We start from the raw sequence: 16250 nt of genomic DNA, 5'->3' as shown, positions 1-16250 counted from the left end.
GATGGCCGCGTAGTGTTGCTCCCGGGGTAGCAACTTCTTGCTCAGGTACACGATGGGGTGTCTCTCCCCCTTTTCATCCTCCTGCATTAACACCGCCCCCAGTCCCGTGTCGGAGGCGTCGGTGAACACCACAAAGGGCTTGTCAAAGTCTGGGTTTGCTAGAACTGGGCCACTGACCAGAGCCTCCTTCAGCGCCCGGAAAGCCTCTGGCACTGCTCGGTCCAGACCACCTTGTCTGGCTTCCCCTTCTTGCATAGCTCAGTGATGGGGGTGGCCTTGGCGCTAAAGTGGGGCACAAATCTTCGGTAGTATCCTGCCATCCCAATAAAGGCTTGGACCTGCTTTTTGGTGTGGGGAGCGGGCCAGTCTCTGATCACCTCCACCTTGGCCGGTTCCGGCTTTAGGCGGCCGCTCCCCACCCGATGGCCCAGGTAAGATACTTCAGCCATCCCCACCTTGCACTTCTCCGCTTTGACAGTCAGCCCAGCCCCCTGGAGTCGGTCCAGCACTTGTCTAACCTGGGACACGTGGTCCTCCCAGGTCTGGCTAAAGACACAGATGTCGTCAATATACGCCACGGCGAAACTCTCCATCCCCCTCAGGAGCTGGTCCACCAGGCGCTGGAAGGTGGCCGGCGCTCCCTTGAGGCCAAAAGGCAGGGTCAGAAACTCATAGAGCCCCAGAGGGGTGATAAAGGCCGATTTCAGCCGGGCATCTGCATCCAGCGGCACTTGCCAGTAGCCCTTTGTAAGGTCCATGGTGGTAAGGTACCGAGCTCCTCCCAGCTTGTCTAGGAGCTCGTCCGGCCTGGGCATGGGGTAGGCATCCGATACAGTGATGGCATTGAGCTTCCGATAGTCCACACAGAACCGGACTGACCCATCCTTTTTGGGGACCAGCACCACCGGCGAGGCCCAAGGGCTGGCCGATGGCTGGATCACCCCCAAAGCCAGCATGTCCCGGACCTCTCTTTCCAGGTCCTGAGCAGTTTTCCCTGTGACTCGGAAGGGGGAGCATCTTATCGGCGGGTGCGACCCTGTCTGCACCCGGTGGACAGTCAGATTAGTGCGTCCAGGCTGGTTGGAAAACAGCTGTCGGTACGGATGCAGCACCCCCCTGACCTCAGCTTGCTGGGCAGGGGTGAGCTGATCCGAGAGGGGGATTGTTTCCAGGGGGGAACCAGCTCTGGTCCCAGGGAATAGATCTACTAAAGGGTCATCTCCCTGCTCCTCCCACTGACCACACACAGCTAACACCACATTCCCCCTGGCATAATATGGCTTCATCATATTCACATGGTACATCCGGCGGTGGTGGGCCCGGTTCGACAGCTCCACCACATAGTTTACCTCATTGAGCTGCTTGACGACCTTGAACGGGCCCTCCCAGGCGGCCTGTAGTTTGTTCTTTCTCACGGGGATGAGAACCATCACCTGATCCCCGGTGGCGTAGGCACGGGCCCGCGCCGTGCGGTCATACCAGACCTTCTGCTTCCTCTGGGCTCTGGCCAGATTCTCCCTGGCCAGGCCCATGAGTTCAGCCAGTCTCTCTCGGAAGGTCAGGACATACTCCACCACTGACTCTCCATCGGGAGTGGCCTTCCCCTCCCACTCGTCTCTCATCAGGTCCAGGGGGCCCCTCACCCTCCTTCCATATAACAGTTCGAAAGGCGAAAATCCGGTAGACTCCTGGGGCACCTCCCTGTACGCGAACAGCAGGTGAGGTAAGTACTTGTCCCAATCCTGCGGGTGCTGGTTCATAAAGGTTTTCAGCATCATCTTTAGCGTCCCGTTAAACCTCTCCACCAGCCCATTGGACTGGGGGTGATACGCTGAGGCCCAGTCATGCCGGACCCCACATTTCTCCCACAAGCACCGGAGCAGGGCCGACATGAAGTTGGAGCCTTGGTCTGTCAAGACTTCCCTGGGGAACCCCACTCGGCTGAAAATGGTCAGGAGCGCATCTGCCACGGTGTCTGCTTCAATGGAAGCTAAGGGCACTGCCTCGGGGTAGCGGGTGGCGAAATCTACCACCACCAGAATGTATTTCTTCCCCGACCGGGTCGTCTTGCTGAGAGGCCCCACGATGTCCATGGCCACCTTCTGGAAAGGCTCCTCTATGATGGGCAAAGGTCTCAACGCCGCTTTCCCCTTGTCCCGGGCCTTCCCCACCCTCTGACAGGGGTCACAGGATCGGCAATACTGCCGGACGGTGGTAAAGACCCCGGGCCAGTAAAAGTTCTGTAGCAACCTCTGCCGGGTGCGCCGGATTCCCTGGTGCCCTGCGAGGGGGATGTCATGGGCCAGGGACAGGAGCTTGCGGCGGTACTTCTGGGGGACCACCAGCTGCCTCCTGATCCCACAGGACTCCCCTTCCCCTGGGGGAGCCCATTCTCGGTACAGGAACCCCTTCTCCCACAGGAACCTCTCCTGGCAGCCTCTCCTCATGGTCCGTCCCTCACTGAGGTCGGCCAGGTCCCTGAGCTTCTGCAAGGAGGGATCTTTCCTCAACTCGGCCTGGAACTCAGCGGCTGGGGAAGGGATGGGGCCCGGTTCCCCCTCCGTGGCCAGGTCTGAGGCCGCAGCCTCTCTGAGCCGTGCCCCTCGGCGCTCCCTCCCCACCCGAGTAGGGTCTCGCGCCTCCAGTGTGGTACCCTCCCCAGGGTCAGGTCGCAGTGCCCCTCGCCGGCTCTGGCTACGGGTCACAACCAGGGCGGTCTGGGGGTCGCTTGGCCAGTCCTCTAGGTCTCCCCCCATCAAAACTTCAGTGGGCAAATGGTGGTGTACCCCCACATCCTTGGGGCCCTCCTTGGTCCCCCATTTCAGGTGTACCCTTGCCACGGGCACCTTAAATGGGGTCCCGCCCACCCCCGTCAGGGTCAGGTAGGTGTTGGGCACCACCCGATCTGGGGCCACCACCTCGGGCCGGGCCAGCGCCACCTCCGCGCCCGTATCCCAGTATCCATTGACCTTCCTCCCATCCACCTCCAGGGGAACAAGGCACTCTCTCCGGAGGGACAGCCCCGCACCCACCCTGTAAACCGAGCACCCTGAGTCCAGAGCCTCCAGCCCTCTGGCGGGGCTGGCTGGGGGTACTCTTCCCTCCTGAGCAGGTGGCAAACTGGTAGCCCCCCTTTCCTGGGTCGCCTGCCCCTCGTCCAGCTGAGTTCCTACCCAGTTAACCCTGGGTAGGTTGGGTCTGCTCAGTTTGTCCCTGAGCCCGGGGCACTGGGCCCGTACGTGGCCTCTCTGGCCACAGTGATAGCAGCTCAGGTCACGTTGGTCCCCTCGAACGGGTCGGAGGGGCCCGACACCAGGCGTTCCCCTTTGGAGGGGGTTCTCCCTATTTCCCCGCTGGGAGGCCCCCTGGTGACTCTCTCTCTGCATCGGGAGGGGCCTGTTCTTTTGGGACTCCTCCCGGCTACCCCCTGACCGACTGTTCACAAACTCGTCGGCCAGCTGCCCTGCATGCTGGGGGTTCGCGAGCTTTTTGTCCACCAGCCACAGCCTCAGGTCGGAAGGGCACTGTTCATACAGGTGCTCCAGTACAAACAGGTCAAGCAGGTCCTCTTTAGTTTGGGCCCCCGCTGTCCACTTGCGGGCGTATCCCTGCATCCTGTTGACCAGTTGTAGGTAGGTGACCTCAGGCGTTTTACGCTGACTCCGGAACCTTCTCCGGTACATCTCGGGGGTCAGCCCAAACTCACGGAGCAGGGCCTGTTTGAACAGTTCATAGTCCCCTGCCTCTGCCCCTGTCATCCGGCTGTAGACCTCCACGGCTTTGGGGTCCAGTAAGGGGGTGAGGAACTGGAGCCTGTCTGCGGGGTCAACCCTGTGCATCTCGCAGGCATTCTCAAAGGCCGTCAGAAAGCTATCTATGTCCTCCCCCTCCTTCCGCTGGGCCAGGACGCACTTATCAAAGCTCCTTGCAGTCTTGGGTCCCCCCTCACTCACCGCAGCCGGGGCCCCACTGCTCCTCAGCCTGGCCAGCTCCAGTTCATGCTGTCTTTGTTTCTCCTTCTCCTGCTGCTCATGTTGACGTTCCCTCTCCTTCTCCTGACGTTCATGTTGACGTTGTTTCTCCTTCTCCTCCTGCTCATGTTGACGTTGTTTCTCCTCATGTTGACGTTGTTTTTCATGATCCTCCAGCTCCCTCATTTTCCTCTCCCTCTCCCATTCCAGCCGCATCCGCTCCAGGGATGGGGAGCTCCGCTGGGAGGATCCCCTGCTGGCTGCTGGGGTCAGGGGGCCCTCGGTATTCGCTGGGCTTCCCACAACCCCTCCCCCAGGCATAGGTAGGAAGGGTCTCGGGGTGTCCTGGGCAGCAGTCTGACCCCTCCCAGCCTGGTCAGGCCCCAGGGCCCACGCTGCGTCCGCCGGGCGGCTTCCCTCAGGGACAGGGATCGGGTCATCCAAGCGATCCCTCTCCTCCAGCTGGGCAATCAGCTGTTCCTTGGTGGACCTCCCGACGCGCAGCCCCCTCTGCCTGCACAGCTCCACCAGGTCGCTCTTAAGGCGTTTAGCGTACATCTCCCGGCTGGCCACTCGCAGGCCGGGCAGCTGTCCACGGTTTCCAGGAAAAGCCCCTAGTGTGCCAGTCCTTCTTGAGGTCACCACCTCTTTGCCAGGGTCGAGCTGCAGACTCCTCCGCGCCTGGGACCGCTCGCTGCAATCCCCCGGGGGACCCTGTTACTGCAAAAGTCCTTCTCTCTGGTCACACACTCCCAGGGGTTAACCGCCCCCTGAAACCGTCTCTCTCTGAATCTTCAGCACGCCTGGTCCCCGTCCATCCCCCTTCGTTTTACTGTTCCCCAGTCACTTACTGCAGGAAGCGCCGTTCACGGGGTGCAGTAGATCCCACCGCTGCCACCAGTTGTCACGGAGTGTGGGGGAGTCCAGGCCCTGCACCCCTCTTCCTGGGATTCACTGAGACTCTCAGCCAGCCAGTAAAACAGAAGGTTTATTGGACAACAGGAACACAGTCCAAAACAGAGCTTGTGGGTACACCCAGGACCCCTCAGTGAAGTCCTTCTGGGGGAGCAGGGAGCTTAGACCCCAGCCCTGGGGTTCCCTGTGTTCCTCCACCCAGCCCCAAACTGAAACTAAACCCACCGAGCAGGTTCCCTGCTGCATCCTCCATCCACATTCCTGGGCAGAGGTGTCACCTCCCCCTCCCCCTCCTGGCTCAGGTGACAGGCTCTCAGGTCTCCCGTCCCCAGGGCACATTCCCAGGTCAACACTCCCCCCCTCCCTGCTGCGTCACATCGTCACAGGAGGATTGGGCCAAAAGAAATCTGATGAGGTTCAATAAGGATAAGTGCAGGGTCCTGCACTTAGGATGGAAGAATCCAATGCACCGCTACAGACTAGGGACCGAATGGCTAGGCAGCAGTTCTGCAGAAAAGGACCTAGGGGTGACAGTGGACGAGAAGCTGGATATGAGTCAACAGTGTGCCCTTGTTGCCAAGAAGGCCAATGGCATTTTGGGATGTATAAGTAGGGGCATTACCAGCAGATCGAGGGACGTGATCGTTCCCCTCTATTCGACACTGGTGAGGCCTCATCTGGAGTACTGTGTCCAGTTTTGGGCCCCACACTACAAGAAGGATGTGGATAAATTGGAGAGAGTCCAGCGAAGGGCAACAAAAATGATTAGGGGTCTAGAGCACATGACTTATGACGAGAGGCTGAGGGAGCTGGGATTGTTTAGTCTGCAGAAGAGAAGAATGAGGGGGGATTTGATAGCTGCTTTCAACTACCTGAAAGGGGGTTCCAAAGAGGATGGCTCTAGACTGTTCTCAATGGTAGCAGATGACAGAACGAGGAGTAATGGTCTCAAGTTGCAATGGGGGAGGTTTAGATTGGATATTAGGAAAAACTTTTTCACTAAGAGGGTGGTGAAACACTGGAATGCGTTACCTAGGGAGGTGGTAGAATCTCCTTCCTTAGAGGTTTTTAAGGTCAGGCTTGACAAAGCCCTGGCTGGGATGATTTAACTGGGAATTGGTCCTGCTTCGAGCAGGGGGTTGGACTAGATGACCTTCTGGGGTCCCTTCCAACCCTGATATTCTATGATTCATGCATTCTTTATTCATTCATCACACAAATAGGGGGATAACTACCAAGGTAGCCCAGGAGGGGTGGTGGAGGAGAGAAGCACCAGGAAGGGTGGTGGAGGAGGGAAGGACAAGGCCACACAGCACTTTAAAAGTTTAAAACTTTAAAACTGGTTGAATGCCAGCCTTCTATTGCTTGGGCAATCCTCTGGGGTGGAGTGGCTGGGTGGCCGGAGGCCCCCTCATCGCGTTCTTGGACATCTGGGTGAGGAGGCTATGGAACTTGGGGAGGAGGGCAGTTGGTTACACAGGGCTATAGCGGCGGTCTGTGCTCCTGCTGCCTTTCCTGCAGCTCAACCATACGCTGGAGCATATTACTTTGATCCTCCAGCAGCCTCAGCATTGAATCCTGCCTCCTCTCATCACGCTGCTGCCACCTTCCAGCTTCAGCCCTCTCTTCAGCCCTCCACTTACTCTCTTCAGCCCGCCACCTCTCCTCCCAGGCATTTTGTGCTTTCCTGCACTCTGACATTGTCTGCCTCCACGCATTCCTCTGTGCTCTGTCAGTGCGGGAGGACAGCATGAGCTCAGAGAACATTTCATCATGAGTGCGTTTTTTTCACCTTCTGATCTTCGCTAGCCTCTGGGAAGGAGAAGATCCTGTGATCATTGAAACACATGCAACTGGTGGGGGAAAAAATGGGGACAGTGGTATTTAAAAAGACACATTTTCTAGAACAATGGCTACACTCTTTCACGGTAAACCTTGCTGTTAACATTACATACATAGCACATGTGCTTTCGCTCCGAGGTTGCATTTTGCCTCCCCACAGCGCGTGGATAGCCCCTCCCCCCTCCCCGTGGCTAACAACGGGGAACATTTCTGTTCAGCTACAGGCAAACAGCCCAGCAGGAATGGGCACCTCTGAATGTCCCCTTAAGAAAAGCACCCTATTTCAACCAGGTGACCATGAATGATATCACTCACCTGAGGCTAACACAGAGAGATAAAGAATGGATGTTGTTTGAACACCAGCAAACATGCACTGCAAGGCTTTGTGCTACAGTGATTCCAGAGTACGCGCTACTGGCCTGGAGTGGTAAAGTGTCCTACCATGGTGGATGGAATAAGGTTGCCCTTCCCAGAAACCTTTTGCAAAAACTTTGGGAGTATATCTAGGAGAGCCGCGAATGCCAGGGCAAATTAATCATTAAACATGCTTGCTTTTAAACCATGTATAGTATTTTAAAAGGTACACTCACCAGAGGTCCCTTCTCCGCCTGTTGGGTCTGGGAGGCAGCCTTGGGTGAGTTCGGGGGGTACTGGCTCCAGGTCCAGGGTCAGAAACAGTTCCTGGCTGTCGGGAAAACCAGTTTCTCCGCTTGCTTGCTGTGAGCGATCTACAACCTCATCATCATCATCATCTTCCTCGTCCTCAAAACCTGCTTCCGTGTTGCCTCCATCTCCATTGAAGGAGTCAAACAACACGGCTGGGGTAGTGGTGGCTGAACCCCCTAAAATGGCCTGCAGCTCATCATAGAAGCGGCATGTTTTGGGCTCTGACCCGGAGCGGCTGTTCGCCTCTCTGGTTTTCTGGTAGGCTTGCCTCAGCTCCTTAAGTTTCACGCGGCACTACTTCGGGTCCCTGTTATGGCCTCTGTCCTTCATGCCCTGGGAGATTTTGACAAATGTTTTGGCATTTCGAAAACTGGAACGGAGTTCTGATAGCACGGATTCCTCTCCCCATACAGCGATCAGATCCCGTACCTCCCGTTCTGTCCATGCTGGAGCTCGTTTGCGATTCTGGGACTCCATTATGGTCACCTGCAGCTTGCCAAGCTGGCCAAACACGAAATTGAAATTCAAAAGTTCGCGGGCCTTTTCCTGTCTACCTGGCCAGTGCATCTGAGTTGAAAGTGCTGTCCAGAGCGGTCACAACTGAGCACTCTGGGATAGCACCCGGAGGCCAATACCGTCTAATTGTGTCCTCAGTACCCCAAATTCGACCCGGCAAGGCCGATTTCAGCGCTAATCCCCTTGTCGGGGGTGGAGCAAGGAAATCGATTTTAAGAGCCCTTTAAGTTGAAAAAAAGGGCTTCGTCGTGTGGATGGGTTCTTCGTCGTGTGGACAGGTGCAGGGTTAAATCGACTTAATGCTGCTAAATTCGACCTCAGCTCCTAGTGTGGACCAAGGCTAAGGTGCCACAAGAACTCCTCGTTCTTTTTTCTGTAACCGGTGTTCTTTGAGATGTGCTCCTCATGTCCACTCCACATCCCACCCTCCTTCCCCACTGTCAGAGTTGTCCGGCAAGAAGGAACTGAGGGTTGGGGGAGTGCGCAGCGCCCCTTAAACTGTGCCATGGAGGCGCTGCCCTACGGGTACTGCTAGGGGAAAAACTTCCAGTAATAGTGCACATGGCGAGCACGCACACCTACTGTGAAATGGACGTGAGCAACACATCTCGAAGAACACCTGTTATGGAAAAGGTAACTGTCTTTTCTTTTCCAATCACCTTTGAGTGTTATGAATATTAAGCACCTTTTATAACTCACACTACACATGCATGAGCTTTTTAAAAGCCGGGCTTTTGCTGTCAAAGCTATTTTCACGTCTCTATTCTCTTCTCTGCATAGGTGTTGCAGACTTTGCTAACTGCTCCTTTGGGTGTCTGTTGCATGGTCAAAACATCTCTTTGTCCCACACAGCAACTTATGAACACATCACTTAATAACAAGGCAATTTAAGGCAACATTTCCTTTTGCCAAGCAAACTGCTAACCAGAGTCCAGGCCAAAGCTAAGTCAGTCAGTATAAACGCTCCATCTTGGTCTGTCCAAAAGCTGGCCCCAGCCCATCACTGGGTTCTGGTCCCGTACGGCAGCTAGTCTGGGCCAAATGGGCTGCAGGGAAGGAGAAAGCCCCTCCCCCATGGTGAGGGATCCCTTCAACACAGGAGCCTCTGGTGCCCCCTCCCCAGCAGCTGCAGGCACAAGGCGGGTTCCTGAGAGGGCTGGGAATGGGGTGGGGGTGGCGAGGGCGGGTGGAAAAGGGAGGGGGGTGGATGAGGGACAAAGGGAGGTGGGCAGTGTAAAGCTGGGCCTCTGACACTGCACTCTGGGCAAGGCACACGGGGGCCATTGTCAGAGGGAGGTAACTCTGGCTGGCTTCAGAACTTCCTCAGCCTGGGCCAAGGTCTGCACCGGCCCCTGCAGCCACTGAACAGCAGAGTCACAAATGGCCCCTCCCCTCTCTCCTTTTGCCAGGGGTGAATCTGGCTCACTGAGCCACCTTCTCTGAGCCTCACTTTCCACTTTGAAAAAATGATTTTATTATTGTTCCTATATCTGCCTATGAAGGACAAGGCCCCATTGTGCTGGTCGTGCTAGAGAAACTGAGTAAACAGACTCACAATTAAAGCCAGGATTTCACAGCCTCTTAACAGCCCATTAGTGTCAAAGGGACCAAAGTGGGTAAAGTTACTTTTATGCTAAAGTCTTTGTATGATCTGGTTCTAGATTACTATAAAAGGCAGTAAGTGAATGAGACAAACCAACTGGAGTCTGAAGGGTGGGAGGGGATGATGAGAGAAAAGTAAATCTCTGTTACAGATTGTGTGTCCTAAGATGGTTGTGAAGCTTCATGGAAGATCATGTTGCTGCCATTACTGGGAGAGGCCTGAATGAGAGAGGAAATAGAAGGTTTCAGAACTTTTTATATTAAATACCTGAATGTGTCTTGATCTGGTTCTCTATCATAATTAAAACACAGGTCTATGAGTTCAGAGTGAGGATGTCATTATAGATATGTTTCAGAGTAACAGCCGTGTTAGTCTGTATTCGTAAAAAGAAAAAAGAAAAGGAGTACTTGTGGCACCTTAGAGACTAACCAGTTTATTTGAGCATGAGCTTTCGTGAGCTACAGCTCACTTCATCGGATGCATAGCATATCGTGGAAACTGCAGAAGACATTATATACACACAGAGACCATGAAACAAAACTTCCTCCCACCCCACTCTCCTGCTGGTAACAGCTTATCTAAAGTGATCATCAAGTTGGGCCATTTCCAGCACAAATCCAGGTTTTCTCACCCTTCCCCCCCCCCCCCCCCCACAGACACACATACAAACTCACTCTCCTGCTGGTAATAGCCCATCCCTCTTTGAAACCTCTCTTTATAATGCGCATGATAATCAAGGTGGGTCATTTCCAGCACTAATCCAGGTTTTCTCACCCCCCCCTCCCCACACACACCCCCCTCCAAAAACCACACACACAAACTCACTCTCCTGCTGGCAATAGCTCATCTTACAATGTGCACAGCAATAATCCAAGTTTAACCAGAACGTCTTGGGGGGGGGTTTGTAGGAAAAAAACAAGGGGAGATAGGCTACCTTGCATAATGACTTAGCCACTCCCAGTCTCTATTCAAGCCCAAATTAATAGTATCCAATTTGCAAATGAATTCCAATTCAGCAGTTTCTCGCTGGAGTCTGGATTTGAAGTTTTTTTGCTTTAAGATAGCGACCCTCATGTCTGTGATTGCGTGACCAGAGAGATTGAAGTGTTCTCCGACTGGTTTATGAATGTTATAATTCTTAACATCTGATTTGTGTCCATTTATTCTTTTACGTAGAGACTGTCCAGTTTGACCAATGTACATGGCAGAGGGGCATTGCTGGCACATGATGGCATATATCACATTGGTGGATGTGCAGGTGAACGAGCCTCTGATAGTGTGGCTGATGTTGTTAGTCCCTGTGATGGTGTCCCCTGAATAGATATGTGGGCACAGTTGGCAACGGGCTTTGTTGCAAGGATAGGTTCCTGGGTTAGTGGTTCTGTTGTGTGGTATGTGGTTGTTGGTGAGTATTCGCTTCAGGTTGGGGGGCTGTCTGTAGGCAAGGACTGGCCTTTCTCCCAAGATTTGTGAGAGTGTTGGGTCATCCTTCAGGATAGGTTGTAGATCCTTAATAATGCGTTGGAGGGGTTTTAGTTGGGGGCTGAAGGTGACGGCTAGTGGCGTTCTGTTATTTTCTTTGTTAGGCCTGTCCTGTAGTAGGTGACTTCTGGGAACTCTTCTGGCTCTATCAATCTGTTTCTTCACTTCCGCAGGTGGGTATTGTAGTTGTAAGAATGCTTGATAGAGATCTTGTAGGTGTTTGTCTCTGTCTGAGGGGTTGGAGCAAATGCGGTTGTATCGCAGAGCTTGGCTGTAGACGATGGATCGTGTGGTGTGGTCAGGGTGAAAGCTGGAGGCATGTAGGTAGGAATAGCGGTCAGTAGGTTTCCGGTATAGGGTGGTGTTGATCTGACCATCGTTTATTAGCACTGTAGTGTCCAGGAAGTGGATCTCTTGTGTGGACTGGACCAGGCTGAGGTTGATGGTGGGATGGAAATTGTTGAAATCATGGTGGAATTCCTCAAGGGCTTCTTTTCCATGGGTCCAGATGATGAAGATGTCATCAATATAGCGCAAGTAAAGTAGGGGCGTTAGGGGACGAGAGCTGAGGAAGCGTTGTTCTAAATCAGCCATAAAAATGTTGGCATACTGTGGGGCCATGCGGGTACCCATAGCAGTGCCGCTGATCTGAAGGTATACATTGTCCCCAAATGTAAAATAGTTATGGGTAAGGACAAAGTCACAAAGTTCAGCCACCAGGTTAGCCGTGACATTATCGGGGATAGTGTTCTTGATGGCTTGTAGTCCATCTTTGTGTGGAATGTTGGTGTAGAGGGCTTCTACATCCATAGTGGCCAGGATGGTGTTATCAGGAAGATCACCGATGGATTGTAGTTTCCTCAGGAAGTCAGTGGTGTCTCGAAGGTAGCTGGGAGTGCTGGTAGCGTAGGGCCTGAGGAGTGAGTCTACATAGCCGGACAATCCTGCTGTCAGGGTGCCAATGCCTGAGATGATGGGGCGCCCAGGATTTCCAGGTTTATGGATCTTGGGTAGTAGATAGAATATCCCAGGTCGGGGTTCCAGGGGTGTGTCTGTGCGGATTTGATCTTGTGCTTTTTCAGGAAGTTTCTTGAGCAAATGCTGTAGATGCTTTTGGTAACTCTCAGTGGGATCAGAGGGTAATGTTACCAGCAGGAGAGTGGGGTGGGAGGAAGTTTTGTTTCATGGTCTCTGTGTGTATATAATGTCTTCTGCAGTTTCCACGATATGCTATGCATCCGATGAAGTGAGCTGTAGCTCACGAAAGCTCATGCTCAAATAAACTGGTTAGTCATTATAGATATGAGAGCCTGAAATCTCGTCTCTTTTCTCCTTTCCTGCTCCAGACACTCTGCCATATGAAGTGGAGACAAAAAGAGGGGAACCCCTAGGAGCACACAGACTGGGTGAGTTTGCAGCTGGAGATTGTCTTTAAATTATGAGAAAATTCCAGTGAAAACATCTTCATGAGATTGTAGCTAAAGTTACCAAACAAACCAACAGTGGCCATGGCACACAGAGCCCTCTAACACACTGAACAGCGAGGAGATCCAGGGGCACAGGAACAAGGTGGAGCAGGGGGGCATGCCCCCCCCCAATTTTTAACATGGGCATAGTTTGGTGGCAGGAGGCCAAGTTTCCCCCAAACCTCAAGCCTTGGGCAGGTGTGGAGCATCGCAGACAGTGCTTCATGTTGGGACAGCTGATCAGCTCTCCGCTGCTCACAGCTCCAGCCTCTTCCCAGTGCTGGCCCCTCTCAGTTGCCCCACCCCTGCTCCTCTTCCCCTGAGGCCCTGCCTCCTGGCCAGGCCAAAAACTAGAGCCAGGCTGCCACTGGGGAGCTGTGCTGGGGAGCCCTGCATCCTCCACCTGCCCTGGGTGGCGCACTCTGGAGAGTGGGGATATGGGCCAAGGGCTGCTCTCTGTGCCCCCAGACCTCTGCCCAGGCAGGTGGAAGGACAGGGGCTCTCCATAGGGGCCAAGGTTCTCAGCCTGGCCAGGGGGTGGGGCTTCAGCAGGAAGAGGAGAAGTGGGCGGGGCTATGGAGGAGGTGGGGCCACAGACAGCAGGACTTCGTGACCCCCGCAACATCTCTCAAGCTTCTAGCACTCCTGGGGAGATCCCAAAGTGAAGTCAAACACTCCTAACAACAAACTTTGTGCGGCGTTCAGGCCCACGGATGAACTGATGCTGCGTTCGTGCCCACTCATTCTCACTGAGCAGCACCCGAACAGAGCTCTCTCCCCTGAGGGCTGACACATCCCTCTGCTTTACCCAGAAACTCCTCATCGCCCTTCTCCAACATCCTGCCTTTCCTCTGGTCAGGGCTGGGCTCGCCCATTGGAGCTGCTTCCTGGGTTGGGGAGATGCTCTATCTCTCAGGCTGGCAGCTCATCCCTTCTCTCTGGCCTAGTGATGGGGCTACCCGCACCCTATGCCACTTCCAACTCATTGGTCTTAAGCAGCTCTTCCCCTACACTGCACCTTCCTCTTTGTTCCCTGGCCTGGGATTGGAGGCTTCATTAGGGGAGGGAGCTTCTCTCTGGGGTTTAAAGCTGGTACCTGCCTCCTCTGTTCCCTCCTCACCAAACGCTTCTGATACCTTCCTGCCTGTGTCTCTGCTGCTGGGAAATGAGCAGCCCCAGCAGAGGGAACAGGGAGCTGAAGCTTCTGCAAGCAAATGAGAAACAGAGTGAGGAGCTTCAGTGACACCTCTGCTCAGCCTCAGACTGCCAGGTCAGAGGCAGCTTTCTGGGATCCAGGCCTGTCCCAGCCAGAACAGGGCTGCTGGAGAGTGTGAGAAATGGCCCCAGCCTCCCCCAGGGCTGAGCTCTGCCCCTAACACTCTGATTTTCTCTCTCTCTCCAGCGAATGTGACTCTGGATCCAGACACGGCTCATCCCCAACTCATCCTGTCTCAGGATCGGAAAAGTGTGAGATGGGGAGACACACGGCAGCAACTGCCCGACAACCCTGAGAGATTTGACTATTGTTTCTGTGTGCTGGGCTATGAGGGATTCACCTCAGGGAGTCATTGCTGGGAGGTGAAGGTGGGGGGTGGGAGATACTGGGCTGTGGGGGTGGCCAGAGTCTCTTTGAGGAGGAAGGGATGGATCAGCCTCAGCCCTGAGGGAGAGATCTGGGCTGTACAGCGGTGCAGGGATCAGTTCCGGGCTCTCACCTCCCCTGCGACCCCCCGACCCTGAGCCAGGTCCCCAGTAGGATCCGGGTTTATCTGGACTGTACCCGGGGGCAGGTGACATTTATCGATGCTGGTGACGAGTCCCCAATCTTCACTTTCCCACCAGGCTCCATCCCTCGGGAGAGAATCCGACGCTGGCTCTGGGTCGGGTGGGGATCCCGGCTCAGACTGTGTCGCTGAGACATGTAAGGGAGGGGGGAATATCCCACTGGGGACGCTGAGATCAGCCTCCCTAGCCTCACACACCGTTGTCTCTGCCTGTGGACTTTCTATCATGCCGTCACTGTTACCCTGGAGGTTGCTTCTGGTCTCAACTCTGTGCAGCCTCTGCACTATCAAACCATAGAAATCAGGGAGTGAGAGAGGCAGGGAAGCCAATCTCATTGCCCCAGGGATTGTGCAGCCTGTTTGCCACTGTCCTGTATGGTCCAGGAGGACTCTGGGGATGCTGGGTCAGACAGTGTCACTGAGACATGGGGGGGGAACAACCCACTGGACACGAAAAAATGGGCTTCTCTAGCCAAGTCATCCTAGCCCCTATTGTCTGGAGGACTCCTGTCTACCTAACCCTCTGGCCTCTTAGCTTTATGACCCCTGGAAACATAGGCGCCCACTTCTGCTGGCACCGGTAGGTGCTCGACCCCCTCAGCCCCACCCCAACTCTGCCCCTGCCCCGCCCCCATTCCAACCCCTTCCTTAAGGTCCCCGCCCCCCACTCTGCCCCTTCCCTGCCCCTATTCCAACCCCTTCCCCAAATCCCCACCCTGGCCCCGCCTCTTCCCCACCTTTTCCCCTGAGCTCTGGGCATTCCTGCTCCTCCCCCTTCCCTCCCGGAGCTTGTTACGCCACAAAACAGCTGTTTTGTGGCAGCAAGCGCTGGGAGAAGAAGCAGGGAAGCAGTGTGCTCAGGGGAGGAGATGGAGACAGAGATGAGGTGGGGCGGGGAGGGGAGGTTGGCTGCTCTGCACCCACCAATTTTTCCCTGTGGGTGCTCCAACTCCAGAGCACCCACAGAGTCAGCGCCTATGCCTGGAAACTCCTCCCTCTCTGCAGTACCAGCGGTGGGAGGGGAAGAAAGGGGAGGGAAGGGAAGGGGGAAGAACCCCTGGAACTGCAAGAGGAGCATAGGGGCTCTGAGAAGAAGATGTGGGGGCTGGGAAGGGTCAGAACTGATGGAGGGGCTGGGGGAAGGAGTGATGTGGAGTTGGGGGAGAATTAACATCTGGGGACAGGCTGATGTGGGGGTGGGAGGGACACAGAATTAATTAGTATTTGGAGAGTTGGGGAGAATCTGGAAGCTCTGAACCAGCAGGGATCCTGGGAGTGGGAGAGCCAGGGACTGAGGAGTGTGACCTACAAGCCATGAAGAAAGGGCTGTTTAGGTGGGAAGGATTTAGAGGGCAGGGTGATGTCAACTAGATGAAGATGTGGAGAGTCACGCACAGGGCAGATTTAAGGGAGTGAAGAAATGAAAGAATAAAAAAGGGAAAAATAAAGTAAAACCAGTGTAAAGAGAGAAGCCTGGAGAAAGTGGAGGGAAATTCAAATGAAGAGTGAATGCAAAATTATCCTGAGGAGGGAAATGATCTGAGTGAGCAGCAAGAGACGAAGGAATAAACTCAGGGGAAAGACCTGGGAACCTGAGGTGGAATGATCACTGATAAGGAATAGAGAAGGGTTAGGGAGATTCAGAGAAATACACAGATGGAAAACGAGTGCTAGAGAAAATGATGTGTAAAACTCGATGTGAAACTTACTCCCGGGGGAATTGTGCAGATTTTGCACAGAATCCCATGCGCTGCACGGAATTGGGGCTGCAGAGCTGCTGGCCACCACGAGGGGCTGCTGGACTCTGCAGAGCCCACTCTCCCTCTTGCAGTGAGCCGAGTGCCTGGGCAGGGATGGAGGCTCTGTATGCTGTGCGGCAGGGCTTGATCATCCACCAGAGATGGGAGTGGGCCCGGGAGACCCGGCTCTGGCAAAAGGTGAGGCAGGACAGGGCTTTACCACGTCCACCAGCGAGACAAAGCTGTGCTGAGCAGAGCCTGTGGCT

At 54.7% G+C, this 16250-nt stretch overlaps 1 protein-coding gene across 1 annotated transcript in view; it reads left to right on the top strand.

The window, feature by feature from the left end:
• LOC141998486 (E3 ubiquitin-protein ligase TRIM39-like) overlaps positions 1–14377 on the top strand; it is a 30847-nt gene extending 16470 nt beyond the window's left edge. The window contains 3 exon segments of the mRNA XM_074971345.1: positions 12342–12401; positions 13864–14196; positions 14199–14377. Coding sequence (XP_074827446.1) covers positions 12342–12401; positions 13864–14196; positions 14199–14377 — 572 coding nt within the window.
• The last annotated feature ends 1873 nt before the right edge of the window (positions 14378–16250 follow it).

Source organism: Natator depressus, chromosome 14, assembly GCF_965152275.1.
Source record: "Natator depressus isolate rNatDep1 chromosome 14, rNatDep2.hap1, whole genome shotgun sequence".
In the NCBI taxonomy this organism is placed as follows: domain Eukaryota; kingdom Metazoa; phylum Chordata; order Testudines; family Cheloniidae; genus Natator; species Natator depressus.
The sequence above is the reverse complement of the archived record's forward strand: the minus strand, read 5'-3'. Positions and strand labels throughout refer to the sequence as shown.